This window comes from Parasteatoda tepidariorum, chromosome X1 (genome assembly GCF_043381705.1).
Source record: "Parasteatoda tepidariorum isolate YZ-2023 chromosome X1, CAS_Ptep_4.0, whole genome shotgun sequence".
In the NCBI taxonomy this organism is placed as follows: domain Eukaryota; kingdom Metazoa; phylum Arthropoda; class Arachnida; order Araneae; family Theridiidae; genus Parasteatoda; species Parasteatoda tepidariorum.
The window spans coordinates 18,569,620-18,595,706 of NC_092214.1; the positions used below are offsets into that span (position 1 = coordinate 18,569,620).

General features: G+C 28.3%; 1 protein-coding gene across 1 annotated transcript; it reads left to right on the forward strand.

The window, feature by feature from the left end:
- Positions 1-440: 440 nt before the first annotated feature.
- Positions 441-20,019, forward strand: LOC107443985 (charged multivesicular body protein 1a; the record flags this gene model as incomplete). The annotated part of the gene is given in 8 exon segments (XM_016058028.3): positions 441-601; positions 4,139-4,158; positions 6,765-6,842; positions 8,994-9,140; positions 13,295-13,363; positions 17,432-17,491; positions 18,284-18,486; positions 19,872-20,019. Coding segments are annotated over 8 exon segments (615 nt in total). The 3' UTR covers positions 19,894-20,019.
- Between the last annotated feature and the right edge of the window lie 6,068 nt (positions 20,020-26,087).

Consider the following 26,087-nt stretch of genomic DNA (forward strand, 5'->3'; position numbering starts at 1 on the left):
GGAGAGAGAAAGGGGCTGGATCAAGCCATGAGACCGCTCTTCTCCCCCAGATGGCGGATACGAGCGTTGCTAGCTTTACTGTGCAGGAGAGAAACATGGCGAGAAAGCTGTAAGACATGAAAACGGGACATGGACTAGTCTAGCTGCATACAAAAACATTTGTGAATACGAATTTGGACATGCAAATGAGAACTTCAGAAGGGAAATATCATGAAGATCAGCCAATCGTAGTCTTGCTCTCATCTCCGAATTTGCTTACGCGTTTTGCGTATGCAAGGAGAATCATCCTTGCGTATATTTCTTCAGTGTCCGTCGCCAATAGCCCATTGTGCAGCTCTAGTGCGACGTAAATTAACAACAACAAACAACAACAACAACAACAACAATCTGAAGGCGAATTATTTTTTTTCATTTTGTCGGTAAAATCTGATTGTGGCAACAATCTGTTTGTTTTCTTCTATGACAGGGAGTGAGTGAAATCTTTGACGGAATTTCTTTTTGTGTGAATTAATACACTCGTTTTGTTGTTTTTCCTGCAGAGTACTTTTTTTTGTACATTTTTCAATACTTTTCTGATCTTCAAAAATGCCTGATATGCAAGGTATTAAATTATTGTGTCATGATCATTCTCTTTACCTTAGTTTCGTTTTCTTTATACTTATGTGTTTTTTTCTGAGATTATTCTTTTAAATCATTATTCCAAAATTCAATTTAAATCCTTATCTCTCGTCTGTTTATCTATTTAAGTAATTTTTATTTATTGCAAGCATAAAACTGTTTTGGGTTTAGAAACTGTTGTTGGTTTATATTTTCAATATTAATTTTCAGAACTTATTCCCCTATAAATCGAGAATCGAAGTGTTGCTCAATCTCTCAGTTATCGAAACATTATTTCTTTCAATTGTATAAATCCTCCAATGTTGTTTTTTGCAATCAATCCAGCCGTTTATCGCTTTTTAACCGATATTTTTCAAAGACATTTTAATTTCAATAATTAAAATTTAAAATCAGTTTTAGAAAAAAGGAAAAATAACCCTCAGTAGTTAGAAGATATAACCTGATGGTTATGTTTTCTAATCATTAGTGTTAGAAATGTTTAATTTTTCAATGTGTTATGTCACTGATGCCTCATGTTACTTATATTATTTATAAATTTAAAAAGAATACAATTTACTGTTGATAACTAGACAGAGAAGATTTATGTATCGTGGTCTGTGGCAGAATTATCACCTAGTCTTGAAAACTTCCGGGCAGTGGCCCACTAGAAACTAAAAAAAACATCACAGAAAGGGACCAACTTGAAAGGTATAACTCGTAGCCCCCCCCGAGTCTACATGTTTTTTTTTTCTTTAAATTTGCAAGTTTAAAATCTATTTGGCACCTTGACAGTTGTAGTTGGCAGGCCAGATCACAATACGGAAATGTCCCCACTAGACAATTGAAGAGCATTTTTTTTACACTTTATTTGTTAGGTAACTGATGGTTGAGTTTATTATTACAAGAATATAATTGCCTCATTGAATCAATCAAATGCTCAAAATATGCAAGAATTCAAAATCAATCAATACTGAATACAAAATGCTGAAAAGCATCATGATGTTAGAGTAAGAATGCATTGTGATGCTAAATTTGAAACCCAGTCCTACTCAAGACTTTCCAAGGGACATTGTGGTTGCAAACTTTCGAGTTACCACTTCTCACAATTTTTTATTTGGATACTTACACCGTTTTGTTGCTGTTTCTTAGTACCTCTTCAATATTACAGAGCACTATATGGATTTTAATCTTATAATGTTGTGTTCACTTCAAGACAAACATTTCTCTGATTTTTTTATTGTTCAACTCTACTAGGTCATTTTGGAAGTAAAGATCCTTAGACATTTTCTTGATGTAGGATATAGAAGAATGTTTCATGCGTTGTTAAAATCATCACAAAGTGTCACATACCACAAATCAGTCAACACTGATTTGTGTTATTGTGCTTGAATAATTGTTTCTGTTCTTGTTTCTACTTATTTCATTTGGGGATATTTCCGTTTTGTAATCTGTCACACTAACTACAATCGCCAAGGGGTAGAAAAATTTTAAACTTACAAATTTTTTTGCTTGTTTTTCTGTATAAACTATAACACAGCCTTTTAATGGAGCATTTCTAACAGACTTTATTCTTTTATTATCCCTTTTTTCCTATCCGGTGAGACAGATTGCTGGTAACATAGAAAACAGAGATTCTCAATGTTAAAGTTATATTTCAGAACCAAAAAAAATTTTTCTTCTGTTTCACTTTAGCTTTGTTTTATAAAATTTTCTTTTTATCAGTATATTTATTATGACTGCATTTTTTAAAGAGCATATATGCTCACTTTTTTTCTAAAAATACGACAATATAAAAAAGTTGAATTGACATTTTTAGCCTTAAATCTTTCATTTAAAAATAATAATGATTTGGTTTCTTTTTAGCTTTTACTTTCTCAAAAAACTTGTTTTTATTATGATGCAGCAATTAAGAGGGCTTTTATTAGACTTTAAACTTCACTTTTTCTTGAAAATATCGTAATTGTTAAACTGAGATGTTTAGTTTTATAATTTTCTTTCAAAAATTAAAATCAATTTTTATTTTTTCTGTTTTGTTTTTGTATATAATATTTTTTATGAGTGTTTTTGTGATAGTGCTGTTTTTTTAAAAGCCTTTCTGATAAACATCTCTTCCAACAATTTATGGATAGTTTTTCCTGGAAAATATTATTTTTAGTATTAAAGTCTCGTTTTAAGAACTAAGGCAATATTTTTTTCTATTTCTCTTTTTTTTAATTTTAAAACTTTAGTTTTCTTTTTTTTTTATTATTATCTGTTAGTCAGTTTTTTATTTTTCTTAAAATTTTGAATTATCTTAATATCTAATTATCTTTCCTGTGACAGAATTTTTTCAGGCTATGTGCGACAAAACTCTCTACTCCAGCACTAATATCTTTCTGCAAGATGCTTTTAATAATAACAAACATGCATGTTACTAATTTAAAATAACAAAAGTGCTGTGTTTATAAAAACTATGTAATTTTTTTAATTAAACATGTCATATTTTATTATTCTAATATTATGGGTGTTGTTCATGCATTTTGTTGTTGGGGGGGGAGACATACAATTTATTTCCTTCTTCTCATTTTGTAAATAATCATCACAGTAAAAAACATAATTAAAAACCATGAATTCCGTAGTAGTGTTTGCCGGAAAAAGAGATCTATGACGAAATCACGTGAATCAGACTTCTCAAATGTGTGTTTCATTTTGAGATTAGGTTATTGTATTAAGTAATAAATAATATCTTATAAAAAATATCAGATTTAAAAACTATGGAGAAATCAATAGCAATAACTGCCGAAAATTCGATAGAATAATTGGCTTAAAAAAAGTAAATACTGAAATGCGCGATTCAAATTTTCCATATTCTTTGATATATAACGGAGTATTTAAAAACCAAATGAAAATCAATATCAATAACTGCCGAAAATGCAATAAAAATACATTGACTTACCATACTTTCGTGCAAATTGAGCGCATTCAAAAGTGATTATCTAAATGCATGATTCAAATATTATGTTGATTTGGTAATTTTACCTAAATTATACAAATATGACTTTGTAAATTTCTGTAGAAGAGGAAAGTAAAATTTTTTACTGTTCAGAAGAAAAATCATTCTGTATGAACTATATAATGTTCTGTGACAATGTAGCTGCAATTCTGCCATAGGGATTATCTTTATAATCTTAAACATTTTTATTAAAGTTATTTTCCCTTTACCAATAATAAAGCTAAGTTTTGATTTTTTTTCAATAAAGACTAAACTTATTTATATATTAAAAAATGTTTCTTAATGATTTTTTTTTTTTTTGTTGAAAAAAAGTGTTGCTATTTCGCTACCGAATATTCGGTATTTGCCCGAATCTTTGATATTCAACCAGTTTAAGGGGCAAGAACAGAAATTAGTTTTAAACAGCCTGTTTAACCTGACAAAAAGCCTTGTTTTTTTTTGGAGAAAAAAAAATTTTTTTTTTCAACCCTATAAATAATTATGCAATAGTATAAAAATTTAATCATATTCATGGATAATTTCAAAACTTATGCATGTTTTCTTTTTCAGAACTTATGTTTCAACTGAGAGTAAGTTTGTTATTTATTATTTATAAATATCTTCCTATAGTTTAAAAATTGTGTATGCATAATGTCTTGTTTTTTTTTAATATTTTTAAGTTTTGTTGCATTTTTTAATTTAGAAATTTTTCGCTGTCTTCTAATTTTGTAAACATTTTAAATTAATAATTAGAGGGTAGTTAAGCCTATTAATGTGTATTAATAGTATATTTACTTTATGGGAGTATAGGAGAAAATTACAGTGTTTTGCTTTAACTTGAACATGGTTGATTAGGCTTACTGACAAATTTTCTTTAACGTTAGACTTGTACAAATGGACTTATTGAGAAGAGATACTTAAATCTGTTATGCAATTTTTAATGGAGGTTAAAAACATTATAACTATGGTGTCATAGATTTACTATAAAGCAGTTATAAAATATCCATGGTTTGATTATTGCTAAGAAGATTTTAAGGTGCTGTAGCCAAGAATCAAAAATAGAAAATTTCTCTCTCCATATAAAAATACAAAAACGTACTACGCTATTTAATACAATAGATGCAAATGCAGTATTTTATCCAAAATTTCCTTTATCTCTTGTAATGATTTGATTTCAATAACACAAAGTCTATCCTCTTTGAATGTTTTTTGATAAATTATAAGTTAAAAATTATAGATTAATTTTCTATGTTTTACTAGTGAAAAAGTTTTTCACTGTAGCTTACTATATGATTTCAGCAGAAATTTCTAAATAGAGCAAACCTTAATCTGCAATCTTAATAAGATAAAATCAAGTTTTAGTTTCACCAAAAATAAAAATTTAAACTTTAACCTTGCATAAATTATCAGTTAAAAACTTGTAATCTATTAATGCATCATTAAACTATGAATTTTATTACACATTTTACTTGTTTTTAGAAGACATAACTGCATGTAAATTTTTGTATTCTACTTGTTTACCAGACAGAATTTACACTTTGTCCATGCCAAAAAGGCAATGTTGTGAGTTTTTGACATTCTGTCAAGGCCTCCTTTGATTTCTCTTTTATTATTTAGTTAGTTGATTTTCTATAACTGGAATAGAAAGATGCTGTGATAAAATTGAATAAATTATTTAATTATGCAAAAATGGTAGCAATAATTCGGCTGCTATTATTTAATTAATTAACTAGGCTGTAATGTGTATAACCTTTTATGAGTTTGGCCTTACACAGTTGACCACTTAAAAAAAAGTCAAATATGGATTTTTGGTAACATTTAAGCTAGTAATCAGCTGTTTAATACATGTTATAGTGATTTTTTTCTATGTTGGTTAAGAAAAATTTTAATCTGAAAGGAAAAAATCCAGTCTACTCTAATTAATCAGGCATGAGAATCTACTATTTTTCTAAACTTTAGAAGACATTAAATTTTTAAACTTTATTATTATTTCATTCTCTTTAATCAAGATTGAAATAGAAAGCTTAAGGCTTTGTTAGACTGTAAGTGTACGTGTATATTAAAAAAACTTTCAATAATATTTAAATTTTTTTATATGTTTTCTTTTTGTGCGAAAAAGTTTCACATAATTTATATATTTTATCATGTATGTGCTTGTATATATATATATGTTTCAGGATTTTTATTCTTTTCTCACTCTATGCCTGAATTAATAAAATAATATGTTTCAACTCATCTTATTTATTACTTAGATAAAAATTTCCATGAGTAATTATAAGCTTTTTCCTGGTAAGGTATATGACTTTACTTCCTCTCAGTAGGTTCAAATAATGCAAAATAATTTAATAACTCAAATAACTAATAATGCAATAATAATTCAAATAACTCATAATAATTCAAAATCAGTAGGTATAAATTGAACTTGACCAACTGATGTGTTATCTAATCTGAATCCAATCCAATGATAAAGTATTAAGGGAATCCAATCCAAGGATAAAGTATTAAAAAAATATGTGTGAATTTTTAGATTGATAATGATTGGAATTGATAATGATTGGAATTCCTATCACAATTCTAAGATAATATAATTTATAACAATATATTCTTAATTAAGTTCACTTATTCTAATGTTACAAAAATGCATTATTTTTTTTTATTTCCAATGGCAGGGAATACAAACAATAACACAGAGGAACAATAAAAATAGAAAAAAAACCAAAACAAAAGACCAAAGTCATCTTCCCAAAAGCTCTCTCACACTCCAATATCTTGCGATCTCCAAGTCAAGTCCGTGGAGCCTCCTACAGCAATCGAGGTGCTCTCTATTCAAAGAATGCATTATTAATTTTAAAAATCTTGCACTTTACATGCATCAACGTACTTAATGCACCAAACATAGAACCTTTTAGGAATAGTGTACTGAAATTTTCCTGCTACATGCCATTTTCCTGTAGGACGACGCTAGGAAAACATTTTCTATGATGGGAAGCATTTAACAGAAAGGTTGAAAAAAGGAAGACTTATTCTCTTATCAAATGGGCAAATTTCAAACAACATTGGGCTTGACTTACTGAGATTCATACAAAAATATTTGACACTGCTTTCTGAACTAAATCCTTGATGATTTTTAGACAAAAATGTGTTTTTTGTTGTTCTTATTCACATAGCATTTTAATTGCTTCACTTTTTTCCATAGTTCAGTTGCAAACAGTTGGAAAGATTATCAAAGAAAGCTGAAAAGGATGAAAAAATTCAAAGAAATAAAGTTAAAAAAGTAAGAGTTTTAAATATAATTTAAAAATTAATTTTAATAAGCATTTTATTTTTTCTGTTAGTTCAAATCCTAAATTATTAGTGACCAGACACTACCATTCAAATCATTACACTTTTTCCAAAATTATTATTACTATTTTTATTTTTTAAATTTGCCTTAAGTATGTTTAATCAATTTATCCTTAGACTGATTATTTTTTAGGAAAATTATTATCATATTTTAACTTAATTTATACATTGCTTGTATTATCAAGTAAAAAGAATAATTTCCTGATTAATTTTTTTAATATTTTCGGCGTCTAAATTTATAGTCGAACTTTATTACCTTAATTGTCTATTTTTTTAAAATTCCACTAAGATTTTGATGTATGTTTTTTATTTTATTTATACATGCAGAGGAGTTATTTATATATATATAAAGGAAAATTTGTTTAATATTTTTTTTACATGCGATGTTACAATATGCTAGATGTATCAACTAAATATTAAATTTTTTCTAATCTTCAACTTGTAAAGTACAATTTATGTTGTATGCAGCTAATTTTTCTTCTGTTAGGAAACTTATTCAGTTCATTGATTGTATTTTTCATTTTGAATTATAGCTTATTTTTCAGTTTACTTTTTACTTCAAGGAATGTTGATTTCACTTCATTTTCAGCAAATCAGTATCAGCAGTGTTTTCTAACAACCTTCCTTGACCTTTTAATAGCAGTAGTTAGTATTAAATTCTTATTAAGGATTTTTTTTTTAATACAGACATCAAGATTACTTAAAGTACACACTAATTATTTTTCACATACTGGCAACCCTAAAAAATTGTTTCACAACAATTTTAAATGGTATTTGATCTATACAATCTCATTTATGCATAGATTTTCTGCTGTTGGTCTCAAAAGTGTGGTGCCTTAAACTCCATGACCCTCCTGTCTCTATAATTGACTGTTGCTGGAATGCTTTATGCTTTTTTTTTCTTTTCTCAAAGCTAACATTTTATTTAAAATGATTTATAAATGCATGAAACTTCTCTTTCATGAGTGAAACAAACTTATAAATTTGAAGATAATTGGCAAAACTTGACATTGAAGTTATTATTACATATTTTGCAACTGATTATACAATTGACTTTCAATTAAGCGAGATAGGATTATTCTAGTTGTGGATTATCCAGGATGATAATAAAAAGGAAAGAGAAGTGTGAATTGCAGTTAATGAAATGTGTGGCTAGACCAGATTCTTCTTTACCCTTCCTTTCTATTGTATTGGATTCATACAGCCGACCTTAAGTACCACCAATTGATTTTGCTCCCCATTCTGTAATGCTGGTGTAGGAAGACAAGGATAAACATGATTCAATATCATTAGGGCTTAAAATATCGGATGATTTCAAGGCTTTGAGTGGGTAGTTAATGAGATTCAAACAAAGATACGATATTCTCCAAATAACAGTTTAAGGCAAGAAATTGATTAGCAATACATTCATAACTGAAGATTTTGTGTTGAAATTTTAAGATGCAGGAAAATAAATATGAGTGCTGAACAAATTTACAATAAGGAAATATGTTTTATATTGGAAGTGTTTGTAACAAAAAACATTGAAACTGCATTATGAAACCGAAAAAAAGGCATTGGAACATAAGAAGCAGAATCAATGCATAGCAGTGTTATATTGTGCTAATGCGTCCTATAAAGAGAGATGATGCAGCTTTTAAAGGGAGCAAGCATGTTATAAATTATTCAAATAGCAAGAAATGCTCTCTTGTTTTGTTTTCAAGCAGGTATCATAAAGCAATTTTCATAATGAACATGATAAGCTGAAGTATTCTACAATAGTATATAATAAGCACAAAGCTCTAATATAAATTATTTAATATACAGTATATTTATTATTCAAAAGGAATGTTTTTAATTTAATCAAAGAATAAAAAAATAAATGCTTAACTATGAAAAGATAGATTTTGTTTTTGTGTGAGTAGTTTCTAAGATGATTAACTTTCAATATCATTAACTGCTTTTAATAAATAGTTTTTGTGAAAGATCTATCATTGAAAGTCATTTTAAAAATTCTTTCATGTTTAAAATGCTGTTTAAAATGTTTTTTTTTGTCTTACTGCTTTTTAAAAAGTAAGAAACATTATTTGATAAATTTTTTCAGGCAATTCAACAAGGAAATTTGGATGGGGCTAAAATATATGCTGAAAACGCCATTCGTAAAAAGAATGAGGCTCTTAACTACTTAAGAATGGCTTCCAAAATTGATGCAGTATCATCTAAAGTTCAAAGTGCAATCACTATGAAAGGGGTATTGACATATCTTTTATTTTACTTTGAGCATTATGCTGAAGTCTCTGTTACTGTTTTGAGAAGCATGTAATATATATATGCGTGTGTATATATATATGCATATTTATATACATGTATATGTACATATTAAGGCTAGGCAGTATCAGAAATTTGATATTGTGATTTATTTTCTACTTTATATCCTGATATTATGATATTCCATGGTAATTTAACTGTTATGCATATTATAAATGCTAGCTTTTTTGCAAAAAAAAAAATTTATGTGTTTAAAGAACATCATTTACAAAGAAATACCCAATGTTTTTAGGAGTAGCTCATAGGATGAGTATCCTATAGAATCAACAAATTATGAAGCATCATTATTTAGAAACAGAATACTTTTATTCACATAATTTTAAATATTATACACAATTTTTCATAGTTTTACAACACATTTTAAACATATTTAGAATTTTTACTTAAAAAGATCTGCATCCAGGCTTTGTCAGGTAGTAAATATGCACAATCTTTAGTTATCACATTGCCTGCAACACTGAATACACTTTCTGATAGCACACTTCTACCTGGTATTGCAAGGAATCACCTTGCAATTTGTTGTAGTTTTGGAAAGGAGGAGCTATGTTTTTTCCACCACATTAATGGGCAAAGAACTTTGAAAGACCTTTTTTTTGTGTTTGAGTACTTGTTGAAGAAACGCTTATTTGTTGTTCATCTTATATTGTATATGAAGCAACCATGAATTCAATTGCTCTACTTTTAACTTAAGAGGCATTTTCTATATATTGAAGTTTAAATCTTGGGTCACACAATGAACAAAGATCCAGAGTCAATACCATTGAAGAATCTTTACATTTGGCTTCAAGAGCACCCAGAATTTCTTTTTTGATAACCATGCTAATTTCAGAGTCTGTGTCATTAGCTTGAAGATTTTTCTTTGTTTTACTCAATAGTTGCGGAGCACAGGTTAGTTAGCTGTGATATAATTGCTACCACTTAAAGATTTTGTCATTTCTTCAAGCATATTTGTTATAGTCATGAATCTTAAAGCACATTAATATGTGATCCTTCAAGCATTAAATGCTTTCTGGTAGGATAATCTAGCAAAACTTTGCAGAGAGGAAGCTGTTTTGACAAAACTTGTCTGCATAGTTTTGTTGTGCTCCACCAACATGTTGGGCATGCAATTGGTAAATTTCAATAGTCATTACTCAATTGCTTTTGAGCTGTCTGTAAATCTCTTTTTCATCTTCTGCGAATGAGAAATAGTATTTTGAAGCTTTTTCAATCGAGAAATTGCTCTCTTCAGGGAAGACTTGCAGAGATTGGTTAATGCCAATGTTTGTGCGCAAAACATCAAATCTGGTTTATGTTAAGATCTTTGATAGCTTTAACAATGCTAGTGCCATTATCAGATGTTATTGAAGGCAATGTTTTAATATCAATATTTCAATCTTTTAAGGTATTAGTTAACATTTCAATTAAATTTTCTAATGTATGATTCTCTATGAAAGCTTGTAATTTAAACACGCACTTATAAGCTGCCATTCATTGGAAATTTAATGAGTAGTCACTGCTGGAAAAGGAGTGTTGGTTATAGATGTCCAACAGATCACAACTCTGTATGGAAGATATTCCAGTCTTTATCTTTTCAACCATATCTTTATAGAATTTTGGAATAGCTGTGGTTGAAAAGTGTTTTCTACCAGGCAACTTATCTCTTGGTTTCAAAACACTTACCATTTTGATAAAACTTCGGATTTTCCATTGTGGCAAATGGGTGCATTGATGTAGCAAAAAATTTTGCCACAGCTTCGGTGCAATTTTTAAGGGATTTACTGTCCAATGGTTAAAAGTCTATCCTAGTTTTTGCCACTTTCTCAAGTTTTCATTTGTGTTCTGCTTAGCATCGACTGGAGCTGGAGGATCATCTACATCCGTGGCACGATTAATGCATATAGTCACTGGTTTGCTTGAAGAGTTCAATTCCCTAAATTTTAAACAATGATGATGATCATTAGATGACTCATCAGGTTACTTGTGCCCCCATTTTTTAATCCAACAGTAACTATATACCGGTCCTAACGGTAATATAATTTTGGGATAGCTACGGTTGAAAAGTATTTTCTTCCCAGGCAACTTATATCTTGGGTTCAAAACCCTTACCCCATTTCGATAAGCTTTAGATTTTCCACTGTGGCAAATGGCTGTATTGATGTTGCAATAAATTTTGCACAGCTTTGGTGCAAATTTTAAAGGATTTACTGTCAATAGTTGAAAATGTAACATAGTTTTTTTGCCCCTTTCACACACTTTCATTTGCGTTCTGCTCAGTATCAATTGGAGCCACTTCAACATGGTTTACATCAATGGCACGATTTATACTTATAGTCAATGGTTTGATTGAAGAGTTTAATTCCTTAAATTTTAAAGGATGATGATGTTTTAGATGCAACACCATGTATATAACACACACACACATATATATACAGGGTGGACAAAATAATGGAGACACTTCTATACTAATACATTTTTTCATAACTTCAAAATTGTGCAATTTCTCATATATATCAATGGAGTTTAAAGATTTTTGAAGTTTGAGGGACTGACAATCAATTACAAATGGAAAATGTTTTCAAACACCCTATTCCAAAAAATGTAGCAATAGATTTATGTGTGACAGTTATTTTAGTTATTCTATGCAATAAGCCTAACTTAAATATTTATAGAGATATGAACATTAATATGAAAAACTAATTTTTTGTCTTTCTTTTTTTTGCTGTAAATTTAAAAATATTCTCTAAAGTGTAACAAAATTTTTAAAGCAATTTAAAATTAATTACAAAATTCTTGCTTTGAAATTTGAGAAAAAATCATTTAAAATTGCACAAGATATGAGTAATTAAAGTAATTCGTTTATACTGCGCATGCGCAGGAACTTTTTTAAAAAAGTACAATTTTAACAGGTTTAAACAGTTTTATAAGTAGTTTTTTTACTTTTTAAAACAATGCTTGAAATGATAAGGGGTTTCCCACATGTTATACTATTAAGCAATATTTTTAAAAAATGACACCGGCATTGTTGCGGATCATCCCCCATAGAATTATCTTTTCTTTTCTGTATCTGTTCAAAGTATCTGTTTTCTTCCCTTATTAAATCGCATTTTGGTATTGTAAAGTATTATCATTTGTCATTAAATTCCATCTTATGATACAAATTGATATTTGTGGAAATAGTTGTTATCATTTTAAACTTTCTTTTAAAAAATACAAAAACTAATTTGAAAATTGCTTGAAATTTTTTAAATTTTTAAGATATTCAAATCAGACTTTTTTCATTAGTTCTCAAATACTACTACAAAATTTAAAAAAAAAAAATCGATTTTTCTCAGTCTTGCTCATTTCATAACTAATTGTTATGAAATTTAAACAAATATTTTTATTATTTACTAAAAGTTACTCTAAAAATTTTGTTTAATTTTTTTGAATATTTTTAAAGTTATAGCAAAAAACATAAGATAAAAATAAATTAGTTTTTTTTTTTTTTTTTAAATATTCATGTCTCCATAAGTATCTAAGCTAGGTTTACTAAATTTTGTGTAATTATTGCATCTAATAACCAAAATAACTGTCACAATTTGTAAATCTATTGCTACATTTTTTGGTATAGGATGTTCAAAAACATTATTTTCAATTTATTATTTGTTGTGGATCTCTCAAACCTATAAAAGCTTTTAACTTCATTGATGTGTATGAGAAATCACATGATCTAAACAATTCTGAAGTTAAAAAATAATTTGTTAAGTATTTCTGGAGAAATATGAAGGAATTTATTAGTATAGAAGTGTTTTCATTATTTTCTTCACCTCCTGTGTATATATATATATATAATCACCTTATTTTATTGTTGTTTTTGTTATTAATTTCATTTTTATTTTTGGTTTTTATTGTCTCCCCTTTTTCTTAATGAGTATAAATTTCTTTACAATTCTTCCTTTCTATATTTCTTAAACTGAAATGAATTCACTATGAACTTTTGAATGATTAAATTTGTTTTAAAGAATGAAAGAAAATAGTTGTTTTAAAAATAATTTTATGTACTTTATTCTGTGGTTTAACTTAGCTATATAATGGAATGAAATATGTTGTTTTCAGGTGACTAAAAATATGGGATCAGTTGTGAAAGCATTAGATAAAGCAATTAATTCGATGGATCTCCAAAAGGTCTGAAACTTTCTTTTTGTGTGTGTATGTTTTAAATAGAAGAAATTTTGATGCTTCAATTTTTCATATTCTAAGGCATTCTTTAAAAAACAATTTTTTTTCTGCATGAAACAATTAAGAAAAATCTTTTTTTTTAAATTTTTTATATCTGATGTATCATTAACAGATTTATTTTATTCTATTGAATTTAAATTTTGCATTTTTTTTCTTCTCTTTATCTTGTTTTAATCACCAAAAATATTTTGTTACATATTTAGAAAAAAAGGGAGTAAAAAAGATATAAGTTAGAACCTAAGTAGTTAAATGTTGAAATAATTTGGAGGAAACTCAGGGGTCTGTCTAGGTCTTTCTGAGAGGTGCCTATTTTGTGAAAATTTAGACATAATTTGTGAAAACTAAAAATTTTGTTAAAAATCAACCCAAAAATATGAATTTATCGTTTCTTATGGGATACAAAAATAAAATTTTAAGAAAAAGTATTTTGAGAGACTACGGTTTTTCCTAAAGTTGAATTTGTGAAGGTACCGTTAGATGGTAGTAAATTTGGCTTGGACAGACCCTTGAAACTAAAATATTGTTTTATCAACTAAAAGTTGTTGTTTAGGCTGAATATAAATACAGTAGAGTCTCGAAAATCCGAGGTAATTGGGACACACTACCTCGGATTACTAAAAACTCGGATTTTCCGAAAAAGTAGAAAATTTTTAACAACTACAAATGAAATTAAATAAAATGAACATATTACCATAAAATCCTTGATTCTTTAGTATAATGACGTAAAAGATTCTTTACAATTTAAAAAAATTGTCAATTTTTTGTTGCTTTAGTGTATTACTTCTCTTTGTTGATGCGATAGTCAGCCAACGCTTCAAAAGCAAAACATCTGCAGGGGTGGCTTCAGTTTGCTGTTCTACATATTTTAAGGCTAGTTCTAAGGCTGCAGAACCTTCACTATGAGATTTTTTTTTCTGATAACGGAGAGTTGTTTTCTTCTGTTTCATATTCTTCCTCATCTTCCATCATTTCTATAATACTTAAGTCTGTTTTTTCCAGCTTGTCGTCACTATTTAACCATTCATTTAGATCAACTGCATTAGAGTTTTTGCAGCCTGGTAATTCCTTCACCAAATCTTTCAAAACAATTGTTTCACTATCACCATCATAAATTTTCTCAATAGATGTAACCAATTTAGGTAGAAACTTAGTCCACGATTTAATTACTGTCTTACGTTGAACTTCTTCCCAAGTATCTGCTATCCAGTAGACAACATCTCTCAGACTACATTCCTCAAAACATCCACAACACTTTCATCATCAGACTGAACTAAATGTTGTAACAAACGGTGTCAATATTTTTTCTTTAAATTTTCCAATACGCCCTGATCCATTGGCTGAATCAAACTTGTAACATTGGCAGGAAAAAATATAGCACGGATTTCACCTCAACGTAGCTCATCATCGTCCGGATGAGATGGAGCGTTATCTAAAAACAAAATTGCTTTGCAAGGCAAATTTTTTTTTCTCAATGCCTTCCGTGTTTCTGGAACAAAATGTTCTAGAAACTATTGTTTGAAAATTTCTAGATTCATCCATGCACTTTTCTGATTTGTGTAATGTACTGGTAAGGCTTCTTTAGTGATGTTTTTTAAGGCTCTAGGTTTGGCAGATTTCCCAATCACAGTCAGTTTCATTTTATGATTTCCAGATGCATTGGTGCATGCTAAAATGGTTAATCGTTCCTTCTGTTTTTTGTGACCTGGAGCTGAATTTTCCTCTTTTGAAGCAATGGATTTTGATTGCAACATCTTAAAGTTCAAGCCTGTTTCATCACAGTTATATAACTGGTCAGGTGTGAGCTTTTCTATCAATATAATGTCTTCAATCCGTTTTTGAAATGCCGGCACAGCTGACATATCTGCCGAGAGTATTTCACCGCAAATATTTAGTTGACGTACACCATATCGTTTTTTACAACGGTCTAACCAACCAACGCTTGCTGCGAAATCTTCTCCTTCTTTGAACTGATTTCTGAAAAACACAGCTTTTTCCTGAAGAATAGGGCCACTTATAGGAGTACCTTTGCTACGCTGTTGAGTAAACCAAAGAAATAAAGCCTTGCTAGTATTTTCATAGTCTGATGTTCTCGTAGATTTTCTTTTTTCTCCTGGAGTCTCATTGCACTTCTGTGAACAAAACTGCTCAATTTTTATTCGATTGCGGCGCCAGTCACCAACTGTTACCTCTCCAACACCCAAATCGGTAGCAACACTTTTTATTGTTTCACCTGTATCTAATCTTTTCATAGCGTTCAATTTAGTTATCATAGATACAAATTTTCTCTTATTTTTTTCCACTCATTTTCGCAGCAGGCACCTTAACGCAACACTTTCAACAGCAATAAGTTTCCAAAATGATAAGGATCAAGCACGTGTATTGAATCCCTAACTAACATCTTAGCTACTAGTACAATTGAACTTGGAAGAATAAAACTCTTGTAGATCTGGTTTGAAAATTCCTTTCAAACCAACCCCTACGTAGCCACCTTCCAAAGCAAAGAGAACAAAAGGTGGTGGGTTACTGAAATTCTTTCCAGGAAGAAACGAAAAATAACACCTGCATTCTTTCGGTTGCGAGAGGAAATGGGAAGAGCGCTTTTGGTTGCTAGGGGGAAAATTTGGCACCTCGAATTAAGGGGAACCTTGGACTTCTGAGACTCGAACTTTCGAGACTCTGAAGTAACTGTAGTTGAATTTTGTCCTTGTTCAAGTTTATGGGGCTAATTATTTTGAAGTTATTTAGTTATATATGTTAGAACAGGCAAAATTTAGAATTATATCTATTTACTTGCTTGGCATTGCTTCTGGACGTATGATGTATTATTTCCCATTTTATTTTTTTATGCGGAATCAACTGACACCAAATATAAGGAAGTATGACTATGTGCTTAGAAATTTTAAGTGTTTCTATGCATAAAAAGTCGTTTTTTCTTAATTCGCATATACTTGTCTAATATTTATGTATAAATAATTAAGTCATTATTCCTTCAAATTAATTGATAACTGTTCCTTCAACAAAATATTCATAATTATCAACTAATGTATACATTTTTTAAAGTAAAGTTTTATTACTTTTAGTTGTGTAGATTTTAATGAATAATTGTATTTTCATCAAGTGTCAGCATTTTTGAACAATCGAAAATTTTATTTATAAGTGTTAATTTACATCCAAATAGTAAGTACTGTAAACCACATTTTATTCATTCCTTTTTTAGTTATTATTATTACTTTTTATCTGTTCTTTCTACTAAGCCACTCTAACAGGGTAACTAGTTTTGCCCACTTATCTTTATATTATTAATTATTTATTTTGGCCCCTTACTTAACTTATGCCTCTAAATATTTATTATTTATTCATTTTTTATAATTTTATATTACTTACCTTTTACTTTTACTTTAGGTAAATTGAAAAAGTGATTTATTTAAATTTCAATAAATAAAGTTTTTTTTTTCCTTTTAACTTTATAATGATAATCATGTTGATCATGAAATTTTGTACATTAATTTATTGTTTAAGAAGCAGAAATATGTTTTTCTTAATGCATATTCTAAAATCCTAATAAGGTTTGACTGCTTTTGTTCAAAATTATTATTATTTTTTTATATCTCTACGTTTTATTTTATTTAATATCTCTATTGTTATAAGGAAAACTAAAAGAACATGGAAAATTATAAGTTTTGGTAGTTTCAATTTGTTATGCATTAATATTTTTTTAAGGGTGGAGAAACATTTGTTCGATTGAGATTTTCCTGTATAGTAATTTTTCTAATTTAATCCAGAAGATAATAATTTTTACATTAAAACAATAAGATAAATAAATTATCTCTTGAAATATTTTATAAACCATGAAATATTTATTATGAATTATTTTATAAACTTGAAATATTTTATATTAAAATTTTATATATTATGGACAATTTATTTTACTATACGGGCAATTGTATTTTTGTTCCTTTTTTTTGTTGTTGTTGTAAAGAGATAAATATAAATATTTAATCATATATATTATAGGTTTCTGCAGTTATGGAACAATTTGAACAGCAGTTTGAAGATCTTGATGTGCGAACATCTGTAGGTATTTTTATGTTAATATTTATGAGTCTAAAAAGTTTTTTTAATATTTATTTTCATATTCAATGTTGACTATATTTGGTTAATTAGGTTAATATTGTCAATTTATTATTTTATAGACAAATATACATAGGTTTCTGAACATTAAATATTTGAGCCAATTTGAACCTTTTTTTCATTATATATCAGCAGAGAAACTGATAATATAATTTGTCCTTTAAAGTGACCAAGTTTATAAATGTTTGTGCTAATCTACCAGTAATCACATTCTTCTCTGGGAGAGGATTGAACTGACACAATAGACTGAAGACAACTTAGGGAAACTCTTTAAAGACTGACACTTTATGATTTTCTCAGAATTTCTTTTTATTTACCTCTCCTCTAGAGTTTAATGCTAGGCCTGAAATTGACCTATGGTATTTTAGTATTAAATGACAGCAGTATACAAATATAAAATTTTAAAAGTATGTGAGAATTACTTATGTCTAAATTTTCTGATTTTTTTTTCTGTTTGTATTTTAATAGTATATGGACAGTATTGGAACCATTGGAACTTATTTTAAAAATAATATTGGTGCTTTTTTTAGCAGTAAATGTATTTCAGTTTTTCGATTACTACATTCATTTATAGTTTTGGTCACCAAAAAGTTATTTAGATTAAAGTTATTTAGATTAGCATTTAAAAATGTTTATATTTTTTGGAAAAATAGTAACGAGCAAAAATTTTTGTCTGGCTAGTGTTTTAGAATTGAAATTTCATGCCCTCCTTTTATTATACTATATTTTCTCAAGGTTGTAGAAGATGCTATGGGTAGTGCTACAACCACATCAACTCCTCTTGCTCAAGTGGATGCCCTAATTGCTCAGGTTGCTGAAGAAAATGGTTTAGATATTATTGATCAATTGAATCAAGCTGAGTCTGTTCCTACTGGCTCATTATCATCTACTCGTACCTCCGATAGGTCTACAGCAGAAGAAGATGCCCTTACTAAAAGGTAACTTATTTTACTTAAAATTCTTTTAGTTTATACTTAGACCAGTGAACCAAGATGTTATAAATTAGCTATGCTGTTTTTGAATCAGAGCATACTGAAGGCATTTTATGTTTCAAATAAGAAATGTTTGAAAAATCAGCATTAAAATAGAAATATTTACTATGTTTGCATTATTGAAAATACAAAGTGATAATTTTTCAAGAAATGTCTGGGTACGGTTTCATAATCACTATTGTAGATTATAGATTATTTTACTTTGCTGCCCTAAATTTTTTGCATGCAGCCAAAACATGCTGTAGCATAAGATCATATTAGGAAATATCGTCAAGATGCATAATTTCTTAATTGTAAATCAATATTTGTTTTGTGATCTGCTTTTAAACTTTTAGCTTTCAAATTTAGTATTCCAAATTTTTTATCTCACATTACCAATTTAATTCATAGTACATCATAAATAACAGCTTCCAAGTTCTTATTCCCTTTAAAGATCATGTTTGCAGAATATTATCAAGAAGACTCTAGAATAAATTACTAGAACTGACCTTTAAATCTACTAAGGTAAGTTACTGAAACTTAAACGTTTCGACCAAATCAGAAAACTATAAAATTCCTTTTGATGATAAAAATCAATCAACAGCTATAATTATATCCTTTATAAAAAGTTGCTTATACCTAAGCAACATAATATGTCTATGATGTGCAAAGATTTTGTTTTTGTCCAAAGAAATGCTGAAAATGCATTTAAGCTGTTTTTACGAAACATTGAACTAGAATGTGTCATTACAATATAGGTAGGTATTTTATTTATGTTGCTGTAGAACTGCACATCAATTACAATATGGCAACCATTACCATATAGAAAAATAACAGATAGCCTTAAAAATGACTCTACTGTGTTACCTGTTCCATAAAACGCCACTATTTTTGTTTACCAGACAAATCAAATTAAAAAAACAAAAAGCTGAAATGTAAAACAGCTTACTATTAAACTACTTATACTATTTAACTTAAATTATTAAACTTATATTATTTATAGTTATGCCATTAAAAAATTTAGAAGAGTAATAGTTAGATTTCATGAAATATTTAAATTTAAATAAGTATTTATTTAGCAATTATCTTGTTACAATAGATCTTGTAGGTTTAACTCAAACTTTTTTCACACTTTTTTTAGAATATTCCTCTTGACAAAGTGACAATTTAGTAATTACATGCATTTTGTGATTTAGAGTGTTTGTTTAAGTAATATTTGTACTGTTTAATGTTTATTAATACTTTTCATAAAAATTAGTTATCAGGATTAAGTGTTACTTTTTGTTTTGCCTTCTTCATTTTTGAAAAGTATTGTTGTTAATCAAAATTTTTTATATGTTTTGTTTTACTAGGCTTGCTGCTTTGAGAAACTGAAGCTATTTTTGGAATTAGAAATTTAGCTGCTTCTTAAAATTATGTCTCATAATGTGTATGTATGTATATATATGTAACAGATGTATCTAATGTATACCGTCAGCAAAATTAAATATTTTTCCTTTTGTTGTGATTGTTAATTTAAGAGAATTTTGGTTCATAAGCAAATGCTTTTTTTTCTAACCCACTATATTTTTAGCGGTACTCTATCCAACTGTCTTTTTGTCAGTACTTTATACCATTCTCTTTTTATCGGTAATCAAAGCACTTTCATTTAATGAGTTCTTGAATCCACTCTCTTTTTGAAAAATACTCGAGCTCTCTTTTGACCTATACTCTATTTTGACAATTACGCCATTTGAAAACTTTTCAAACTCACTCTTTGTTTTAACACTCAAACCTACTATCCTTTTATTTATTCTTGAACCCACCATGTGTACAAATAAAAAGATAGTGTGTTTCATCAGGAAATGTTTTTTTCATGTGTTTTGGGACCATTTATGGGGGTTTTGCCCTGCATTATTTTTTTTTTACATACTTGCATCCACTGTCATTTAAACAGTTTTTGAGCCACCTCTCTTTTGATCAGTATTAGAGCCAACTAGCTTTTGAACAATACTCGAACCCCATAATTTTTATTGGCACTCAAACCTATTATCTTTTTATTAGTACTTAAACCCACTATCATTTGATCAGTTCTAAACCCCTCAATATTTTAACCAGTTTTCAATTCCACTCTCTCTTGAACAATATTTAGAATCGCCATCTATTTTTTATAATTTCGAACCAACTTTTTATTAATACTCAAACCCACTTTCTTTTTATTAGTACTCAAACCCACTATCATTTGATTAATAAATCTAACTGATTAATTTTTTATCGGTACTGGAGCCCACTAGCATTTGATCAATCTTCTAACTCCATTTTTTTAATGCTGGGACTTGCTACCTTTTTGTGATAATCGAACCTGCTATCATTGAACTCAAACCCACTGTCTTTTTATCGGTACTCGAATCCTCTATTTTTTGGTACAGGAATCAACAATAGTTTTACCAGTACTTAAACCCACTATTTTTAATCAGTTCTCAAACATAGATCCAACTATCTTTTTCTTACTTTTTATTGGTCTTGGAGCAACTCTCATTTTTCATTACTTGAATTGACTATCATTTGATAAATTTCCGAACCGACTCGAATTTGTTGAAAGCTCTTAATTCGCGATTTTTTATCGATACTATTTCTATCGAGAATCGAAAGCGCTTTCGTTTACTGCCTTATGCAATTGAAATAAAATTCGATTAAAATAGTGGTCTCTGCTTGATTTTTTCGAAAAAATGTCCGTTTCTTGATTCAACTGAAACATTACGAACGTTTTTCGTCACTTGACGGCATGATAACTTGACTTCAAAGGCGAAGTTCGATAAAACTATTTCTGACCAATCACAAAGGAGATACTCTCAATTTAATGGAAGTGGTGGAGAGCAATCAGGGATATAGGAGGATGAAAACTTTGGTTATATGTTACAAACACTTCTTAGGTAAATTTGTATAAATAATACGAATTTTAAGTAAGAGGTGCAAATATTTTAAATTGTCTATTTGCATTTATAAAGGAATTATGGGATTAAACAAATTGCCAATATTTGATTAATTATACATTTTTTAAAAATTACAAATTGTTGTATAAGACATGTTAAAAAGTACTTTTGTCATAATTTAAAATGAGTAATTATGGTAGCTGAAAACGTTAAATAAAGAGAATCTTAAAAATGAAAACTCATCGTCATTGTATCTAAAATTATTTAAAATAATTATTTTATTTCAAACTAACTATTCAATTTTATTTTAAAAAACAATTGTTTTTACAAAACTGTTGTTAATTCTTTGAAATATTTAAAGGGTTCAAATAATTACAGACCCAATTATGGAAGGTAAAATCGAAACTTTGCAAGCGGAAGCTAATTTGAAAGTCACAGTTGAAAATTCTTTCCCAACTCATAGTTGAGAAAATGCGTAAAAATTGATTTAATTTTCTGAGAAAGATTATAGCACACGTGACCTGCCGAAAGAGATAAATTTCTTCGACTGGCAACCCTTCTACTTCGATATTGGCCTAATGTTACAGTTGAATTATCAAACCGGTCACCATCGTACGGGTTCGAAAAAATCAAATCGAAGAAAAGTGTTTCGAAGTGAGCTGCTTAACCCCTTGACATTTTAAAACTCAAAAATTATGCTGAATTTTTAATATCTTGATATAGAAATAATATTTGATTGCACTGTAAATAACAACTCGCAACGGAATGTTGACAGAGTTGCCAACTGCTCCGGACTAGCCAAAATAATTTTAAAAAAACGGTAAATAACTGCAAACTAAATTTTGCAAATATTGACTATGTTTGCTTGCTTTTTAAAAGGTATAGCATGACATAACTACTATAAAGTGGTGAATTATTAAAGCCTACGAATTATTTAGAAATAGTGGTAGATAAAAATGTACTAAATTGAATTTATTAAACCAAGAATCACAATTGATAAACTACCACTTTAAAATATTTATTTGCTGTCCGGAGCAAGTTCTTATCTCTGTGTTGAAGACGTCTGAGACACGTTATTGTTTTGACATAAGAAACAAATGACGTCTTCGTATGTCAAGGGGTTAATGATCTTAATCAGTTCTCGAATACACTCTCTTTTGAACAATTCCTAGTGTAGACCTCCATAAATCTATTTTCGACAGTTATCTTGGACGTTTTTAATTATGAATTTATTAATTAAAAATAAATATCAATGTAATTTTGAATTTCTTTTACTATCATATTTAGTTGAAATAGTTTTCGGCATTTGATTTCTGTAATTGATTCATGTCCACCTAAGCAGGCACTGCATTTTCGAACATATTTCTCTGTCCCAAATGTATTCACTTTCCCTGAATTAAAATTCCGCACTAGAGTTAATTATGATTATGCCGAACATGAATGAGTGTTATTCGGTTCTAGATACCCGTTAAAATGGGATAATGAAAATCTTGCCACCTTGTATGTTCTCATTAATACAATAGGTACTTACATTTGAAATAAACTTTCAAAGATGGCGCCACTATTACCAAGATGATAAAATTATTATCTTGCCTGGTTATATTTATATTTCGTTTTACAAATAAATCAAACGCTTTTCTTCTCTTTTAATCCTTTTTTTTTAAAAAAAAAACTCTATTCTAGAAATTTAGGTTATTTTCTTTTTACTAGTTCAAATTATTCATTCCTAATTTTGCCAACAAAAGTTTGAACATACCAAAAAATGCTGCTCTTAAAATCGAACGTATCGCGAATCTCATATAATAAATAAACTCAGATATTTTTTTAAACAGGCGTAAGCAACATTTTAAATATCTTTGAATGGAAATTTTATAAAATAGTTCTCATATTTTGATCTTTCATCTGCTTAAAGTTCGAACAGAATATTTCGTTTATCATATTAAAAATAAAAAAGGAAATTTTTTTTTCTTCTCTTTAAATTCCGTTTAGTTTAAGAAAAAAAACTTTTTCGAAATCTGACTGTATAGAGAACAATTGCAGAATCGGTGGTGACATTAAAACTAATAAACCTAGTAGGTACATTTATTTAACAAGTCGGTGAATTTCAACTTGTTCGGGAAAAAAATAACGTTATTATTACAGTGAAGTACAAAATGAAAATAAAAAAAAGTAATACCACTTAATGTCATTCTTACTTTTGTTTTCTCCCTATATCTGTAAAACTATTTGAGCGAATCACAAGCGTTTTGCATGAATTGATAAAACTCCTTCATCCACAGAAAGTTTTGTAAAAAAAGTTAGTTATGATAATTATTTCCTTTCTTATTAAATTTAATAATAAGAGAAAAATTTGTATCACACAATATTAAACTTTATAGTTATCTTGTAAACTAAAACTACACAATTTTAACACCAACATTCAAAATTGAATTAATGCTATGGTTTCTGAGATATAAAAATTGTGAAAATTATAAATTAAAATTTTTTGGGAACTTTTTGTTCAAATTTTATATTTATTTTTATATTTTGTTCAAATTTTATATTTCCTTTAACATGATGTAAATTTTTTTTAAAAAACCTAGAGTTAAATATTTGATAATATTAGATCATTACTAAGTTAAAAAAGAAACATTAATAAATAAATATCTTAAAGATTTAGTTTTTACTATTTTTATGCGTTTAATATTATCATTTAGTTAATACTATTTCAGCTATCTTCCTATCATAAACAATTTAATTGAAGCTACTCATTTGCTTAATAGTCATTTTTGCGCCACTAATACAGTACATCAATCGTGTGTCTTTAGTATACTGATAAAATTAGTTAAACATAATTCTGTTTTGAAGAATGAAATTAAGGATCGAAAAAATCCTTGATTAATCGAGGATTTTTCGATAGCACAGTACATTAATCGTGTGTCTTTAGCATACTGATAAGGTTTGTTAAACATAATTCTATTTTGAAGAATGAAATTAATGATGGAGAAAATCCTCGATTAATCGAGGATTTTTTATTGCACTCATTTTCAGAAATAAAGACTACAAATACCTCGATCTCACGAATATACGAATTTTTCGATGTCACGAATTCTCTTTGCCACGTAAAGAGAAAACACATCATCAATTTTTCTCCTTAATTTGTGAAGAATTTTTCTTGAATTCCAATTCATTATTTTATCGATCATTTTATTTTGAATATGGATATTTTATTAATTATTTCCCAACTAAGGGATTAATATGTTTGAAAAGAACCTCCCTGAATTTCTCTTTTTTTTTTAACAAGTAGATATGGAAGAGGTGTAAAAAGGATGGGCTGCCATCTCATTAAATAGGAAAACCAAAAGAAACTGAGAAAGAACCTATTATTGTTTCAGTGTGTGGTGATTAAATAAAACCAGTTATTTGGAGTAATTTCATGATACAAAACATCAGTAGAATTTCTATTTTGATTCAATTTTTGATTAAAATGTTAGATAACCCGAATTTTCGTTAGCATGAAATTTTGAATTATATCCTCCAAGTTCGCTAGATAATAAAATGGTTATATAATAGAGAAAAGTTAATTAAGACAGATTAAATCAGTTTTTCTCACAGATTTTTTTCCAACTGGTGCGCAAGATTGCTCCACTTCTAAAAAAAACTATAAATTTAAAAATTTTTTTTGAGCTTCGCATCTTTCTTAAATTTAAACTATCACTTAAAATTAAGTAAATATTTAATATAAATTATATATATTCTTCTGTCAAAGTAATTTTTGCTGTATAAAAATTCAAAATACATATTTTTTTCTTTTTAAATTAAAAAAAAACACTATTTATGCTTTAATTTCTTTATGTATGGTTTTTTTGACTGCCTATGAAAAGAAGTTTCGAGTCATTTATTTAATTTTTATGAATTTTATCGTGCAAGCCAGACTTGATAGTATCTTTTTTTTCCTCTTAAAATTTCAGCTCTGCAGAAATTCTTTTGTAAAGTTACACAAAAATTACAATTAAATAATAGGTGTGCTGATATCAGACTCCTGTTATAGATTCTGAATCCTAAGTTGAATTATAAAAAAAATCGAAAAAATTTGTACATTGATGCTTCCTTGATGAAAATAAAACCATCCCTTAAAGCGAACCATGTTTCTGTTCCAGTTGAACTATAATCAAGTTTAAGATTATTTAATTTGAACTATATTATGGTTTGACTTGCAACCGTTATTAAGGATGCATTGTTAGAAATGTTTGGCTATTTCGTAATCACAGACTATAATATATATAATTTTTAAACCCTTGTCAAGATGTAGTAAAAAGTATACGCATAATGGATCACAAATAAATGTTTAACTGACAAAAAAAGGAAAGAAAGCCATAGAAATCTGCCGAATCACTAGTATGGAAAGTGAGCTGAAAACATCAAACACAGTTCTGATAAAGCTTAGAAGTATTTCTGATAACTCTTCTCTATTTACTCCGGTAATCAAACCAGTTTGAATGTTGATTCGGTAGGGCGTTTTAGTTTTTTCCTCGCTTACATATCAGTTTCTTACTTCGACAGAATATGCTTTTATGACTTCATTTTTTAATGGTATATAATAAGGATGGTCATTACGGAAAACCCTGAGTAGCATACATGATAAAGAATTTGTCAATTTCTATTTTTTTTTCGACA